The 18,235-nt window shown below is 46.3% G+C and overlaps 1 protein-coding gene across 1 annotated transcript in view; it reads right to left on the bottom strand.

Annotated features, from left to right (window-relative positions):
• The window catches only part of TECPR2 (tectonin beta-propeller repeat containing 2), a 135,489-nt gene that overhangs the window by 13,211 nt on the left and 104,043 nt on the right, over positions 1–18,235 (bottom strand). Inside the window, exon 15 of the mRNA XM_017851491.1 lies at positions 17,033–17,181. Coding sequence (XP_017706980.1) covers positions 17,033–17,181 — 149 coding nt within the window. The remainder of the gene's footprint in view (positions 1–17,032; positions 17,182–18,235) is intronic.

Below are 18,235 nucleotides of genomic sequence, written 5' to 3'. Positions count from 1 at the left end.
CAGAAGAGGACCCCAGCAGAGGACCCAGACACCACCGGCACATGGGCTGCAAGCGCCTGGCTGCAGGGATTAACACAGCCCTGCCAAGGCGTATCACCGCGTATCTGCTCTTACAACACTAGGAACAAAGAGACCTTACAAACCTTCAGAAAGAAAACCAGGTCAAGTGCCAAGGATCAGGTGTTAGAACAGCCTCTGGCTTCTCAACAGCAATCCTGGAAGCTGAGAGACAATGGAGGAAGACCCTCAAAATCCTAAAGGAAAATGGTTTCCAACCTAGACTGCTATATCCAGCAAGGTCAAGGGTGAACACAGATGAAAGACTTTTCAGACATGCAATATCTCTAAAAAGTCACTGACCATGAACCCTTCCTTGGGAACCGACTGGAGGATAAACTCCACCCAAACAAACACAGACACAGAAAGAGGAAGACCCGGGATCTGGAAGAAAGGGGCTCTAACATGAGGGGAGGTCAAAGGTGACACCAGGACAACAGCTGAGTCCCGGGTAGAGAGAGGAACCAGGCCAGATTGGAGCTGGCCAAGAGGGTGCAGGAGAGATCTCTGCAGGGGGAAGAAACAGAGAAGACACATTCCTAATGTGTCCAAATGTGCGAGACAACTGGTAGAGTCTGGGATTGAATGTGTGAAACTGCACTTAGAAAACTAAATAAGCAGGCTGGGCGCGGAGGCCGAGGCAGGTAGGTCACCTGAGATCAGGAGTTTGAGACCAGCCTGGCCAATATGGCGAAACTCCATCTCTATTAAAAATACAAAAAATTAGCTGAGTGTGGTGGCACATGCCTGTTAATCCTAGCTACTCGGGAGGCTGAGGCAGAAGAATCACTCGGACCCAGGAGGTGGAGGTTGCAGTGAGCAGAGACTGATCAAACCACTGCAGGCCAGCCTGGGCAACAGAGCGAGACTCTGTCTCAAAAACAAAAAAAAAGAAAAAAGAAAAAAAACTAGATGAGCAAACAAGATGATTATCAAGTGCAGGGAAAACAGAGTCACACAGACAAGGAACTGCAGGTGTGGTTCATCCCCTGCCTCCACTGTGAAGCGCTCCTCCTTCCTCACAGCAAGGCCCCTGCCTGGGAAGTGTTGCAGCTCTGGGAGGGTGGAAGCAGGAAGGGAGGCGGGTGGCTGGGGGATGGGGGAAGGGAGAGCAAGAGCTCTGCATGTTTCTGTTTCCCTGGAGAGTCAATCAGCAACACCTGAAGTCAGGGGACCAAACACAGCTCCAGAAGCAGCATTTCAGTGAAAAGAATTGAAAGGAGCTCTCCAGAGAGGGCAAAATTGGCAGGAGAGACTTGTTTCTTGTAGCACATCTTATACAACCCACTGACATGTCAACCTACCGATTTTCACATGTGACTTTGTTTTCTTTCTTTTATAGATGGAGTCTCACTCTGTTGCCCAGTCTGGAGTGTGGTGGATGATCCTGGTCTCCAGTGATCCTCCCACCCAGCCTCCTGAGTAGGTGGGACTAGAGGCACATACCACCACACTTGGCATTTCATGTATGACTTTCATTAAAAATAAAAACCAGGCTGGGTGTGATGGCTCCTATCTGTAATCCCAACACTTTGGGAGGCCAAGATAGGTGGATAACTTGAGGTCAGGAGTTCCAGACCAGCCTAGTCAACACAGTGAAACTCCATCTCTACTAAAAATACAAAAATTAGCTGGGCGTGGCCAGGCACGGTGGCTCACTCAAGTAATCCCGGCACTTTGGGAGGCCGAGGCGGGCAGATCATCTGAGGTCAGGAGTTCAAGACCAGTCTGGCCAACATGGAGAAACCCAGTCTCTACTAAAAATACAAATATTAGCCGGGCGTAGTGGCACTCACCTGTAGCCCCAGCTACTCAAGACACTGAAGTGGGATGATCGCTTGAACCCAGGAGATGGAGGTTGTAGTGAGCCGAGATGGTGCCACTGCACTACAGCCTGAGTGACAGAGTGAGACCCTGTCTCAAAAAAAAAAAAAAAAAAAAAAAAAAATTAGCTGGGCGTGGTGGCAGGTGCCTGTATTCCCAGCTACTTGGGAGGCTGAGGCAGCAGAATTGCTTGAACCCAGGAGGTGGAGGTTGCAGTGAGCCAATATCACCCCCACTGAACTCTAGTGGGTGACAGACCAAGACTCCATCTCAAAAAAAAAAACTAACCAAAACCAAAAAACGAAACTGGCAGGGCACAGTGGCACATGCCTGCAATCCCAGCACTTTGGGAGGCTGAGGGCTGGCAGGATCACTTGAGGCCAGTAGTTTGAGACCAGCCTGGACAACACAGCAAGACCTCATCTCTACAAAATAAAAATTTTAAAAATGAGCCAGGTGTGAGGGTGCATACCCCTAGCCATTCTGGAGGCAGAGGCAGGAGAACTGTTTGAGCCTAGGGGTTTGTGGGTATAGTGAGCTATGATCACACCACTGCACTTCAGCTTGAACGACAGAGTGAGACTCTGTCTCAAAAATAAAAAATAAAAATCCACCAGGATGCCTGGGCCTCACCCCAGACCTGCTGAATTCACATCTCCAGGGAGGGGCTGAGGCCTGGACATTTTCTTTTTTGTTTTTGAGACGGAGTCTGATTCTGTCGCCCGGGCTGGAGTGCAGTGGCACGATCTCCACTCACCGCAAGCTCCGCCTCCCGGGTTCATGCTATTCTCCTGCCCCAGCCTCCCAAGTAGCTGGGACTCCAGGCACCTGTCACCACACCGGCTAATGTTTTGTATTTTCAGTAGAGACCTCGTGATCCGCCCACCTCAGCCTCCCAAAGTGCTGGGATTACAGGCCTGAGCCACCGCGCCCGGCCGAGGCCTGGACATTTTCAATAAGCTCCTCTGATGGCTCTAAGATGGATCTGACCCTTCACTTTACTGATGGGAAAATGATAGTGAAAGACCAGTGAGTTTAAGCAACATGCCCAAGGTCACTTGAATCCACAGGCAAAAAACAAGTATTAGTTGAAGTTCTTCTGATTGCAAGTAATGGATTCCACCCACAATGGGAACAGTCCTTCCTGGCTGGCAGGGCTCCGGGATGCTGCAGTCTCCCTGAGCACTGCACCCCACTGCTGGAAATGGCTGCATGCCACCTTCCCAATGCCTCTGCAAGACACCTGCATGCAGGCCAGCTGGGAAGGAAGTCTTCTGCAGCATTGTGGATACAAGCAGTGCTGGCTCAGTGAGGTTGGATCAAGGTGACCAAGAGGCACTTGTACAGACAACTGGTCCAGTCACCAAAAGGGGATTAATGAGATTACAGACCCAGGCTGGGACACCAGCATGGATTGGCTTCCTCTGCCCCAAAGCAATCCATGTCAGAGTCCCCATGTCCACTCAATCCCAACCTCACATCCCACAGATGTGTACCATGAATCCAGCGAATCAGGCCAGAGAATTTCCACAGCTCACTGCAGACTTTCCCATTTGGGTCCTGTCCGGCCCTGCTCAAGAGCCTCCCATAGGTCCCACTGCCCCTGGAATTAGCCACAAACTCTCCAGCCTGAGAGTCAAGATCCTCCAAAGATGACCCAAAGGACATCTCAGGTCTTCTCTTTCCCACAACATCCTTTCTGCATCCTTCCCTCCCAGAGGTTCACTGCCAGGAGCCTAGAAGCCCACGGAGCTAATGTCTCACAGTCCTCAGGGTGGTCTAGCAGCAGACAGTCCTCCCAAAGCAGCAGGAAGGAGCACTCTTCCCTACTCAGAAACACTGGCCAAACCTCTTTACCTGCTGGTCACTGAAAATGCCCCTTGAGTCTGAAGTCCCAGTTCAAACACTACCCATCCTCGGAAACCAGGTTTGGGACCCTGAGGATCTGTATTTTTTTCATGATTGCTTCTATAACCTCCTGCTCTGCTCTTCTTTTAGTCATTTAACTTTTGGTCACTTAACTCCAAAAGCAGCTTCACTCATTTCCTTTTTTTTTTTTTTGAGACAGAGTCTTACTCTGTCGCCCAGGCTGGAGTATAGTAGAATGATCTCAGCTCACTGCAACCTCTACCTCCCAGGCTCAAGCAATCCTCCCGTCTCAGCCTCCCGAGTAGCTGAAATTACAGGCATGTGCCACCACGCCCAGCTAATGTTTTGTATTTTTGGTAGAAATGGGGTTTTACCATGTTTCTCAGGCTGGTCTCGAACTCCTGAGCTCAGGTGATTCACTCGCCTCGGCCTCCCAAAGTACTGGGATTACAGGTGTGAGCCACCATGCTCAGCCAGCTTCACTCATTTCTGTTCCCTCTGCAAATCCAACACAGTGTAGGGTATCCTATAACGTTCATTTAAAACTTTTTTTTTTTTTTTTGAGACAGGGTCTCATTCTGTCACCCCGGCTGGAGTGTGCTGGCATGATCATAGCTCACTGCAGCCTCAACCTCCCTAGTAGTTGGAACTACAGGCACATACCACCACACCTGGCTAATTTTTTGTGTTTTTCATAGAGATAGGATTTCATAATAATCCCAGGCTGGTCTTGAACTCCTGAGCTCAAGCAATCTACCCACCTCGACCTCCCAAAGTGCTGGGATTACAGGCATGAGCCACCACACCCAGCCCATTTAAATTTTTTTTTACACTTTAATATTTAAAACAACTGTACAGAGGCCAGGCATGGTGGCTCACATCTGCAATCCCAGTACTTTGGGGGAGGCTTGCTTGAGGCCAGGAGTCCAAGACCAGCCTGGGCAACATAGCAAGACTATGTCTCTATAATTTTTTTTTTTTTTTTTTAATTAGCTAGGTGCGGTGGTGCATGCCTGTAGTGTCCTAGTTAGTTGGGAGGCTGAGGTGGGAGGATGGCTTGACCCAGGAGTTTGAGGTTCCAGTGAGCCATGACCACTCTACTGTGCTCCAGCCTGGGCAAGGAGTGAGACTATGTCTCTAAAAAACAAAAACAGGCCAGGCACAGTGGCTCATGCCTGTAATCCCAGCACTTTGGGAGGCAGGCGGATCACCAGACCAGGAGATTGAGACCGTCCTGGCTAACATGGTGAAACCCTGTCTCTACTAAAAATACACACACAAAAATTAGCTGAGCGTGGTGGTGGGCGCCTGTAGTTCCAGCTACTCCGGAGGATGAGGCAGGAGAATGGCCTGAACCCGGGAGGTGGAACTTGCAGTGAGCTGAGATCATGCCACTGCATTCCAGCCTGGGTGACAGAGAGAGACTCCGTCTCAAAAAAAAAACAAAAAACAAAAAACCAAAAACAGCTCTACAGAGGTATGTTGACATACAATGAAATGCACACATTTAAAGTACATAATTGGGTAAGCTTTGACACATGTATATACTCATGAAGCCACTGCCACATCTCCCATTTGAAATTTCTGCCAGGCCTTGAGTAAGCACTGATCTGTGCTAGCATTTTCTTTTTTTTAATTTTTATTTTATTTTTTATTTTTTTGAGACAGGAGATTATCTCACTCTGTTGCCCAGGCTGGAGTTCAAGCGATTCTCCTGCCTTAGCCTCCCAAGTAGCTGGGATTACAGGTGTGCACCACCACACCTAGGTGACTTTTGTAGTTTTAGTAGAGACGGGGTTTTACCATGTTGGCCAGGCTGGTCTTGAACTCCTGACCTCAGGTGATCCACCTGCTTTAGCCTCCCAAAGTGCTGAGATTATAGGCATGAGCCACAGCACCAGGCCTGTGTTAGCATTTTCTAATATTTTATATAAATAAGTTTGTTTTTGAGACAGGGTGACGCTCTGTCGCCCAGGCTGGAGTGAGGTGGCAGTCATCATGGCTCATTGCAGTCTCTGCCTCCTGGGCTCAAGGGATCCTTCCACCTCAGCCTCCCAAGTAGCCGGGACTACAGGTGCGCACCACCACACTCAGCTAATTTTTGTATTTTTTGTACAGATGGAGTTTTGTCATGTTGCCCAGGCTGGTCTTGAACTCCTGGGCTCAGGTGATCTACTCGCCTCAGCCTCCCCAAGTGTTGGGATTACAGGCATGAGCCACCATACCTGGCCAAATTTTATATAAATGAAATGATAACAGTATGTATTCTTTGGCTTCTTGTCTCAGCATAATTATTTCATCAAATTTGGAAAACTTTCAGCTGTATTTCTTCTTCACATCTTTTTTTCCTGTCACCCTTCTTCCCTCTTCTTTTAAGACTTGGATTTTATTTATGTGAGGTCACTTGAAGGGGTCTGCGCTCACTGATTCTCTGAACATTTTCTTGCCTGTTTCCCTCTCGGCTTCAATGTGGATGGTTTTTCACTGCTGTGTTTTCAAGCTCACTAGTCTTTTCTTCTGCAAATTCTATGCTGCCATTAATCTCATCCAGTGCATTTTTCAACTCAGACACTGCAATTTTAATCCCTACAAATTTGATTTGAGTTTTTTTTTTTTTTTTTTTTTTTTTTTAGAGGCAGGGTCTTGCCATCTTGCCCAGGCTCATCTTGAACTCCTGAGCTCAAACAATTCTCCCAGCTCAGCGTCCCAAAGTGCTGGGATTGCAGGCATGAGCCACCGCACCCAGCTTGGAGGTTTTGTTATTGATTTTTTTTTTTTTTGAGACAGAGTCTTGCTCTGTCACCCGGGCTGGAGCGCAGTAGTGCAATCTTGGCTCACTGCAACCTCCACCTCCCAGGTTCAAGTGATTCTCGTGCCTCAGCCTCCTGAGGAGCTAGGATTACAGGCATGTGCCACCATGCTTGGCTAATTTTTGTATTTTTAGTAGAGATGAGGTTTTGCCATGTTGGCCAGGCTGGTCTTGAACTCCTGATCTCAGGTGGTCTGCCCACCTCAGCCTCCCAATGTGCTGGGATTACAGGTGTGAGCCATTGCGTGCCTGGCCTAGCCTGGAGTCTTCGTATCTCTCATTTTTCTACTGAACAGGCTGAATCTCTCTACTAGCTTCTTGAACACATAAAGGTGTAACAACTGTTTTAACGTCCTGTCTACGAATCTTACCATCTGTATCGTTTCTGGGTCAGCTCCTATTGATGGATTTCTTCCCCCTTCATTGCAGGTCGTATTTTCCTGCTTCTCTGCTTGTTGGGTAAACGTTAATTGGTTGCCCATGTGAATTTTATCTTGTTGATGTTGGATATTTTTGCAATCTGTAAATATTCTGGAGCTTTGTTCTGAGATGCTGTTAAGTTACTCTGAAACCAAGCTCCAGTAGGTAGGACCAGAGCTGCATTTAGTGTTAGGCTAATTTTGCTCCATATCTGAGGCAGAACACTCCTGGGCATATGACCTACTTACGGCCCCATAACAGTCACCTTTGCTGTAGTTTCTTCTAGGTTTTCAGTGGGAAATTATTTTTTATTTTTATTAATTGATTGAGACAGGGTCTTGCTCTGTTGCCCAGGCTGGAGTGCAGTGGTACAAACATGCTCACTGCAGCCTTGACCTCCTGGGCTCAAGTGATCCTCCCACCTCAGCCTCCTGAGTAGCTGGGACCACAGGTGCACGCCACCACACCTGGCTAATTTAAAAAATTACCTGTAGAGACAGGGTCTCACGATGCTGCCTAGACTGATTTTGAACTCCTGGGTTCAAGTGATCCTCCTACTTGGGCCTCCCAAAGTGCTGGGATTATAGGCATGAGCCACTGCACCCAGCCTAGTAGGATTTTATAGTTTTGTTTTACAAAACTGGAACCACACTATAGACACCATTTCAGAGTCAACTGTAAGCACAGTAAGAACAGACACCTCTTCCACTCAAGCACATAGGGTACACAGAATGTGAAACTGCACACCAACTATGCTTGCGTTAGAGGTGCCTCTAACACAGACAGAACATTCTCTAACTCAAACAGCAAACTCCAGACTCTGAAGATGCTAAACACAACTATAAATATTTTCTCCAAACCCTTCCAAGTGTTAGCAAGTCTGAAAACTGAGTCATTTGTTTTGAGTACTTTGTTAAAACTTTATCACAAAACTACTACAGGGGGTATCTTCCCAGAGAAGAGAATAGGACAATGGAACTAAATAGAGAAGCTGATGCTAATTTTAAAGATTTCTGTGGCTTCACTTCAGGTGCCCTTGAGCATCTATCCCCTGCCTCCATTTCCATTTCCACTGCAAATACGTCCTCTATGCAGATGAAGAAGCTCAAGTCGAAGAAGAAATAAAACAAAGTGGAAAGATGTAGAACATCATCAAAATACATAAACCCCGCTTGTTCTCCAATCCTCAGATTCAACCAACTCTTCTGACTTCCAGTCCTCAGAGTGAGCCCCCGTCTCCTCCCACTCCTGGGCTCATTTTCAGGACCCTCTGCGAGGTAAAGATTTGCATGTGTAGGCTTTGTCCTAAAATACCACGTGTGAGGCCACTAAGCCTATGACATGTCGCCACAACCTGGTGCTTGCTGCAGGTCTTGGGCCTCAGAGCCATAGGAGGGGCAGAGGCGGGTGTCACACACCTGGGTCTATGTCCCAGTCCTGCCGCCTGCCCGCTATGAGGTCTCAGGCAACTTTCTGAACCTCTGAGCCAGGGTTTTCTCCTCTGTCAAATGGGGAAAGACACAGCCACTTCCCAAGTTGTTGCGAGGACTGAGGGAAAGATGTACTTCAGGCACTAGCCTGGCACAAGGTGAGTACCTGGCAGCAGCACTTGTCTTCACTTCTGATCTCAGCAAACAATCGTCAGTGCCAGCAGCCTGGGAGAAGCACCTTCCTCAGCCCAGGGGAGCCTCAGCAGGGGCAGCACCTGGGAGCTGGGGGCCTGGGTCCCTGCCTGGGCTTGGCACACACCAGAGTTGGGATCCTGGGCAAATTGCTCAACTGTTCCGGGTAACAGATTTCCTCGTAAAATAGGGAGAACCACTGACTTTTCTATTTCCTGGGGCAATAAAAGGGTTAGGGATCAGGCAGTGCTTGGCAAAATGCAGGAGAAAGGCCTGTGTACATGTGAAGCCTGACTCCTTTCCCACAGAAACCAACTTCAAAACTTCAAAAGCATTTTGTATCTACAGAATCCGTGGCAAACTGAATGTCTTCCAGAGCATGCTAAAAGCTAACTCAATGAGAAAATGTGGCTCTATTCAGCAGAACTACTTGAAATAGTTCATGCTTAACATCCCATTTAGCAATCACTACTTCATTCAGAGCACAGCTTTGAGGTCCTTTCATGTGAATTTGTTCTATTTTGGCCATTTTCCTGGGCAAAGCTGTTGATCACCACAGTCAATAGAGCACTTTAAGCAAAGCTTTCTTCCCCATTTTAGCTTTGCTTCCTAGAGGTTATTCTAGAGTCTACATGGAGACAGGAACAGGAATTTGTGGTTGCACACAGTTCTCCTTGTAACCCTTTTGCCAGGTACCGGAGTGGCCCCATGGCTGCAGATAGGTGCACACAGCAGAGGCAAGAGTGGCTCCAGCCCCACTGAGGACTGAGTCCAGCAGCTTCCCGCCTGCCCTACTCTCCAGCATCCTGGCCTCTGGCTTGCTGGGAAAAGGAGGAGGTAAGGCATATGGGCCCTCAACCCACTCAAGGATGTTCTTTCCACAACATATCCTGCAAATCTCGCTCTTGCACTCAGCAGCCCTTTACTAACACTGGCCTGCCTCTGCACTGGGATCCTACAAACTTTACAGTCCAGTGTTACCACAGGTCTTCCATATGTACGTGATAATTGTGACAAATATTCCTTGGAGCTACCAGAGGAATATCACTATCAAGCAAAGCACTGTGCACAAGAATGTGGGGAGGAAGTAACAGAGTGGAAATAGAAGAAAGAGAGAATAGAAAAACAGAGAAAAAGCAAGAAAACCAAAAGGAGGTGTTTTGAAAAGAGCAACAAAATCGACAAACCTTTAGCTAGACTAAGAAAAAATGAGAGAAGATTCAAATTCTTCCTCTTATTATTATTAGAGTCGTGCTCTGTTGCCCAAGCTGGAGTATACTGGCAATTGGCAGTAAAATCGGCAATCATAGCTCACTGCAGCATTGAACTCCTAGGCTCAAGCAATTCTCCTACCTTAGCCTTCTGAGTAGCTGGGACTACAGGTGCACTACCAGGCCCAGGTAATTTTTTTTTTTTTTTTTGGTAGAGATGATACCTTGCTATGTTGCCCAGGCTGGTCTTGAACTCCTAGGCTCAAGTGGTCTTCCTGCCTCAACCTTCCAAACTGGGATTACAGACATGAGCCACTGTGCCCAGCCAATTCAAATTATTAAAATCAGAAAGAGGAGATATTACTACCAACTTCACAAAAATAAAATGTATTACAGAAGAACACTGTGAACAATTGGATGCCAACAAATTAGATAAAATAGATGAAATGAACAAATTCCTAGAAAGAATAAACTACTTAGATTGAATCAAGAAGAAAGAGAGGCAGGGTACAGTGGCTCATGCCTGTAATCCCAGCACTTTGGGAGGCCAAGGCGGGCAGATCACTTGAGGTCAGGAGTTCAAGATCAGCCTGGCCAACATAGTGAAACCCTGTCTCTACCAAACATACAAAATTAGGCTGGGCGCAGTGACTCACATCTGTAATCCCAGCACTTTGGGAGGCCGAGGCAGGTGGATCACAAGGTCAGGAGATCAAGACCATCCTGTCCAACATAGTGAAACCCCATCTCTACTAAAAATACAAAAACTAGCTAGGCATGGTGGTGCACGCCTGTAACCCCAGCTACTTGGCAGGAGAATTGCTTGACCCTGGGAGGTGGAGGTTTCAGTGAGCCAAGATTGTGCCATTGCCCTCCAGTCTGGGCAACAAGAGCAAAACTCCGTCTCAAAAAAAAGAAGAAGAAGAAATAGAAAATTCTGAATCGGCTGGGCGCAGTGGCTCATGCCTGTAATCCTAGCACTTTGGGAGGCTGAGGAGGGTGGATCATTTGAGGTCAGGAGTTCAAGACAAGCCTGGCCAACATGGTGAAACCTCGTCTCTACTAAAAATAGAAAAATTAGCTGGGTGTAGTGGTGCATGTCTGTAGTCCCAGCCACTAGGGAGGCTGAGGCAGGAGAATTGCAAGAACCTAGGAGACAGAGGTTGCAGTGGGCCAAGATCACACCAATGCACTCTAGCCTGGGTGACAGAGCGAGACTCCATGTCAGGAAAAAAAAAAAAAAAAATTCTGAATAGACCTATAATGAATAAAGAGATTGAATCAGTAGTCAAAAAACTTCCCACAAAAAAAGCTCAGGCCTACATGGCTATATCAGTTCATGGATGGGATGATGAATTCTAACAAACGGGGTTTAAGAAGTAAAACCAATCTTTCAAAAACTCCTCCAAAAAGTAGAAAAGAAGAAAACACTTCCCAATGCATTCTATGAGGCCAGCATTACCTTGATACCAAAACCAGACAAACACATGACAAGAAAACCAAAGACCAATCTCTCTCATGAATATAGACACAAAAATCCTCAACAAAACTTTAGCAAACCAAATCCAGCAACGTATACACACAAACGATTACACATCATGACCAACCGGGATTTTTCCCAGGAATGAAACTGTGTTTCTTTTTTTTTTTTTTTTTTTTGGGGCGGGGGCTCGCTCTGTCGCCCAGGCTGGGGTGCCGTGGCCGGATCTCAGCTCACTGCAAGCTCTGCCTCCCGGGATTACACCATTCTCCTGCCTCAGCCTCTCGAGTAGCTGGGACTACAGGCACCCGCCACCTCGCCCGGCTAGTTTTTTGTATTTTAGTAGAGACGGGGTTTCACCGTGTTAGCCAGGATGGTCTCGATCTCCTGACCTTGTGATCCGCCCGTCTCGGCCTCCCAAAGTGCTGGGATTACAGGCTTGAGCCACCGCGCCCGGCGAAACTGTGTTTCAACATATAAAACTCCATCAGTATAATGTATCATATTAATAAAGGAAAAAAACCACAAGGCCATCTCAATAGGCATAGAAAAAGCATTTGACAAAACCCAACACCCTTTCATCATAACAAACACCGAACAAACTAGGAACGGAAAGAACTCCTAGAATTCCTTCTAGGAATAGAAGGGAACTTCCACCTAATAAAGGGAGCCTAAGAAAACACAAAGCTCACATCATATTTAATGGTAAAAGACTGAATGCCTTTCCCTTAAGATCAGAAACAAGACAAGGATGTCCACTCTCGCCACTTCTATTCAACACTGTCCTAGAAGTTCCAGCCAGGGCAATCAGGCAAGACAGTAAAATAAAAGACATACAGATAGGAAGGAAGAAGTAACATTATCTCTATTGGCAGACCATGTCAGAAGCCATGATCTCATCTATAGAAAATGCAAAAGAAATCTTCAAAAACCTGTTAGACCCAATAAACAAGTTTAGCAAGGTTGCCAGACACAAGATCAATATACAAAAATCGATACTAGCAATGGGCAATCTGAAAATGAAGAAAACAATTCCATTGACAATAGTATCAAAAGGAATAAAGAACTTAGAAATAAACTTAACAAGAGCAGTATAAAACGTCTACTCTGAAAACTACAAAACATTGGTGAAGGAAAGTAAAGAAGATTTAAATAAATGGGAAGACATCCCATGTTCACAGACTGGAAGATTTTCCAAATTTATCTACTGATTCAACACAATTCCTTTCAAAATTCCAATTAGTATTTTTTTTTTTTGCAGAAATTGACATACTTATCCTAAAATTCACATGGATGTAGGAGGGGCTCCATGTAGCTGAAACAATCTTGAAAAAGAAAAAGTTACAGGATTCATACCCTGATTTCAAAATTTACAACAAAGCTAAGTACTCAGGACAGTGTAGTATAAGGATAGATATACACAGATCACTGGGATATAACTAGGAGTCCAGTAGTAACCCTTTATATTTATAATCGATTGATTTTGACAAGGGTGTTAAGATAATTTAATGTGGACAGAATAGTCTTTTCAATAAATGGTGTTGGTACAACTGAACAGCCATATGTAAAAGAATGCATTTGGACAACTATCTCATATCATATACAAAAATTAACTCAAAATGGATGAAGCACTTAATGTAAGAGCTAAAACTATAAAACTGTTAGAAGAAAACATAGAGGTAAATCTTTGTGACCTTGGATTAGGCAACTAAAAGCAGAAGCAAATGAAGAAAAAATAAATAAATTGGACTTCATCAAAATAAAAATGTTTGTGCATCAAAGAACATCATTAAGAAAGTAAAAGACAACGCACAGAATGGAGAAAATACTTGTAAATCATGTGTCTGATAAAGGTCTAGTACACAGAATACATAAACAACTTTTTATTTTTATTTTTTTTTAAGACGGAGTCTGGCTCTGTTGCACAGGCTGGAATGCAGTGCCACATCTCAGCTCACTGCAAGCTCCGCCTCCCGGGTTCACGCCATTCTCCTGCCTCAGCCTCCAGAGTAGCTGGGACTACAGGCGCCCGCCACCTCGCCCGGCTAGTTTTTTTTGTATTTTAGTAGAGACAGGGTTTCACCATGTTAGCCAGGATGGTCTCGATCTCCTGACCTCATGATCCGCCTGCCTCGGCCTCCCAAAGTGCTAGGATTACAGGCGTGAGCCACCACGCCCAGCCAAGAACTCTTATATAGAACTCAGCAGGCTGGGCATGGTGGCTCACACCTGTAATTCCAGCACTTTGGGAGACTGAGGTAGGCGAATCACAAGGTCAGGAGTTTGAGACCAGCCTGGCCAACATGGTGAAACCCCATCGCTACTAAAAATACAAAAATTAGCCAGGCATGGTGGCGCATGCCTGTAATTTCAGTTACTCAGGAGGCTGAGGCAGTAGAATCACTTGAACCCAGGAGGCAGAGGTTGCAGTGAGCCGCAATCACGCCACAGCACTCCAGCCTGGGCGACAGAGCAAGACTCAATCTCAAAACAAACAAACAAACTCAGTAAAAGATAACACAATTTTAAAATGAGCAAAAGATTTGAGGCTGGGTGCGGTGGCACACGCCTGTAATCCAAGCACTTTGGGAGGCCGAGGTGGGCGGATCACCTGAGGCCAGGAGTTTGAGACCAGCCTGGCCAATATGGTGAAACCCTGCCTCTATTAAAAAAATATGAAAAAAAAAAAAAAATAGCCAGGCATGGAGGCACATGTCTGTAATCCCAGCTACTCAGGAGGCTGAGACAAGAGAATCGCTTGAACCCAGGAGGCAGAGATTATAGTGAGTGGAGATTGTGCCACTGCACTCCAGCCTGGGCGACAGAGTGAGACTCCCTTTTTAAAAAAAAAAAAAAAAAAAAATTGAATACATAGTTCTTGAAAGCAGACACACAAATAACCAACAAACACATGAAAAGAGGTATGTTCCATCTCATTAGTTATTAGGTCAGTGCAAATCAAACCACAATGAGATACCACTTTACAACTACTGCGATGGCTAGTATTAAAAAATTAGACATATGAGGCAGTCCTGAGACCAGAAAAATAAAATACCAACAAAAAATTGCAAAGGCTAGGTGTGGTGGCTCACACTGGGTGTAATCCCAGCACTTTGAGAGGCCGGGGAGGGTGGATCACCTGAGGTCAGGAGTTTGAGACCAGCCTGACCAACATGGTGAAACTCCATCTCTACTAAAAATACTAAATCAGCTGGACATGGTGGCGCATGCCTGTAATCTCAGCTACTCAGGAGGCTGAGGCAGGAGAATTGCTTGAACCCGGGAGGCAGAGATTGTAGTGAGCCAAGATTGCGCCATTGTACTCCAGACTGGGCAATAAGAGTGAAACTCTGTCTAAAAAAAAAAAAAAAAAAAAAAAAAAAATTGATGAGGATGGGAAAAACGAGAACCCTCATATCTTACTGGTGGAACACAAAATGGTGCAGCCACTGTGAAAAACACTTTGACATGCTTAATAAGTTCAACACGGAATCGCCATATGACCTGAAATTCCACTTATAGACAGACACCCAATAGAACTGGGAACATACATCCTCCCTGAAGACTTGCACCCAAATGTTGACAGCAGCATTATTCACAGTAGCCAATAAGCAGGAACAATCCAAATGTCCATCCACTGGTGAAATGATAAACCAATGTGGCCTATTCATACAACAGAGCTGTTATGTAGTTGTAAAAAGGAATTAAGAACTGATACATCTACAATGTGGATGAACTCTGAAACATGATACAAAGTGAAAGATGTCAGATAAAAAAGGCCATACAGTATATGACCCAATTTATATAAAATGTCTAGAATAGGCAAAGTCATAGAAATAGAAAGCAGATGAGTAGCCACCATGGGCGGAGGGGCTGGTTCTGTGAGAACAGGAAGTGACTCTAATGGGTAAGGGTGTTTTTTTTGGAGTGATGAAAACATTCTGGAATTGGATAGTGCTAACTGTTGCACACTCTGTGAATATGCTAAAAACCACTGAGCTTCATACTGTAGAAGGCTGAAATTTTATACTATGTGGGTTGTAACTTAAAAGGAACAATATAAAGTAGTTAGAAGGAAAAAAAAGGAACATATTAACAGTGGTGTGTCAAAGGAGTCCACCTGGGTGCAGGCAACCAGAGAATGTAAGGACAATAATGAAACTAACGACAAGCAGCTTGCTTTTCATAATCACTGTACCCTAGCAGTGCTAAACATGGCAGTGATAAAGGCTCCTCTCTGCAGGGTAGACCGCTCCCTCTCTGCCACTGTGAGTAGTCACTGTGCGCAGAGGGAAAATGGAGCATGTGTTATAATTCATTATGTACAACCTCATGTTTGCACAGTGCTGTATCATTCACACAGTACTGTCAGAGACATTACCATCCCCACAACCCTCCGGAGGAGGAAGACCCACCAGTGAGGACGAGAAGCCTCCCTGTGGCCATGACTGCTAGTGGTGGCCTCCACACAGCTCTGGAGCTGAATACTGATTTCAGCAAAGGGTCTCCCACCAACCACACTCCCCAGGGCTGGTGGACACGACTGGTGTCCTCATCCCTGAGGCCTCACCATGACCAAAATGTAGACAGTTAGGCACAAAGGCATTTACTCTACTCTTTACCTCTTTCCTGACTCCACTGAAGGTTTCTCTGCCCAACAAGGAACCATTCCTCCGCGCCTACTGCTGCCTCCACAACTGGCAACTTCACCGGTTTCCCAACAGAGTTACCAAATAGGGACTAGCAGGAGTCTGGGCAAATAAGTCTCAAAGAACCACAGCCCCCAGTTATAAACTTCAACAGAAATCTATTCAGCATGGGAACCAAGCCTGTGAGATCTTTTAGGGTAACTAGATGGTCCATTCAAATCCAACTTCTGCTTGTGAGCTGGGTGCTGGAGGTCAGGAGAACACAGACTGTGTTGGGATGCACTGTCAGCTGAAACACGGCAGGAGCTGGCCAGCGGAGGGCCAGACAGGAAACGGAATTTCTTCAACAAACCAGGAGAGGCACTCAGCATTTTCTCCATGACAAGATTGACTTTTACTTTCTTCTTTCTACTTGTGGGTACTGATTTATTATCATTATTATTATAAAACAGAGGTTCCAAAATATAGGCAGATTTAAAAAATAATATTCACTTAGTAAAAAGAAACAAAATATTGTTTTTGTTTGTTTGTTTTGTTTTTTGTTTTTTTTTTTTTGAGACGGAGTCTCGCTCTGTCGCCCAGGCTGGAGTGCAGTGGCCGGATCTCAGCTCACTGCAAGCTCCGCCTCCCTGGTTTACACCATTCTCCTGCCTCAGCCTCCCGAGCGGCTGGGACTACAGGCGCCCACCACCTCGCCGGCTAGTTTTTTGTATTTTTTAGTAGAGACGGGGTTTCACCGTGTTAGCCAGGATGGTCTCGATCTCCTGACCTCGTGATCCACCTGTCTCGGCCTCCCAAAGTGCTGGGATTACAGGCTTGAGCCACCGCGCCCAGCCAAATATTGTTATTTTGAAAGAGAAAAGACATATGTTGACTCATAATCTGTAACCATCTGTTGTTCAGTTCTAAACTTCACAAATCCCAAATTCCAATTGTGATCTTGATGAATGAGTGTGTAGACCCTGGGGGCATGGCTCCCCGCATTGGCTGGGAGGCCTCTAGAGGCTGTGGGGATCCTTTTTCCCAGTACCAGCACCCTCACAGTTTCTGTCTTACTGAGGAATGAGTTCCACCAGCTAACGTCTGCTTACCTGGACAGGTGGCTCAATCATTATCCAGGCTGGAAGCATGAGACTGGGATTGAGAGGCTGAGTCCCTACACGGAAGTAAACTCCACCCCTGGAATCACAGGCCCAGATGTGCTGATTTCCACATGCCAAGCTTGTCAATTTCACAGCTCCTGGAGACAAAGAAAAGTACACACACTATAATTACTTTTGTACAATGACTAATCTTTCATCTCATCTATGAACTTTGATTTTCTACTTCAAAGAAAGAAATAAGGCTGCATTTGCAACTGAACTTGGACGCTGAGTCATCGGATCTGTCCTAGTCCATCCACGTTGGCTGTGTGGACTCAGCTGGGCTTGAGAACATTGTAACTCAAGAGAGTAATGATGGCCTCTGGCCACTCTGCCACCTGCCAGGCGCCACACAGCACCCCTTCCAGGCAACAGGCAAAGCAGTCAGGATGCTGTCAGCACAGCGCCCTGAACCACCAAGCCCTGGGATTAGTATCTCAATGTGGGTCCCATCGTCAGCTTCCTCAGAGATGTGACTAATGCCAGCGAATTCTGGATTTTGGAGAGAGGGAACTCGTATTTACAGATAATCTTGATCTTAATTAGAATTAAACTGACTGGGCACAGTGGCACACACCTGTAATCTTAGCACTTTCAGAGGTCATGGTGGGTGGATCAGTTGAGCCCAGAAGTTCAAGACCAGCTTGGACAGCATAGTGAGACCCTGTCTCTACAAAATACACAGAAATTGGCCGGGCGCGGTGGCTCAAGCCTGTAATCCCAGCACTTTGGGAGGCCGAGGCGGGCGGATCACAAGGTCAGGAGATCGAGACCATCCTGGCTAACACGGTGAAACCCCGTCTCTACTAAAAAAATACAAAAAACTAGCCGGGTGAGGTGGCGGGCGCCTGTAGTCCCAGCTACTTGGGAGGCTGAGGCAGGAGAACGGCGTAAACCCGGGAGGCGGAGCTTGCAGTGAGCTGAGATCCGGCCACTGCACTCCAGCCTGGGCGACAGAGTGAGACTCCGTCTCAAAAAAAAAAAAAAAAAATACACAGAAATTAGTTGGGTATGGTGGCACACACCTGTAGTCCCAGCTACTTGGGAGGCTGAGATCGCTTGGGCCCAGCAAGTAGAGGCTGCAGACAGCCATGATGGTGCCACTGCACTCCAGCCTGGGCGACAGAGCGAGACTCCGTCTCAAAAAAAAAA

This window comes from Rhinopithecus bieti, unplaced genomic scaffold (assembly GCF_001698545.2).
Source record: "Rhinopithecus bieti isolate Rb0 unplaced genomic scaffold, ASM169854v2 scaffold_34310, whole genome shotgun sequence".
Lineage (NCBI taxonomy): Eukaryota > Metazoa > Chordata > Mammalia > Primates > Cercopithecidae > Rhinopithecus > Rhinopithecus bieti.
The sequence above is the reverse complement of the archived record's forward strand: the minus strand, read 5'-3'. Positions and strand labels throughout refer to the sequence as shown.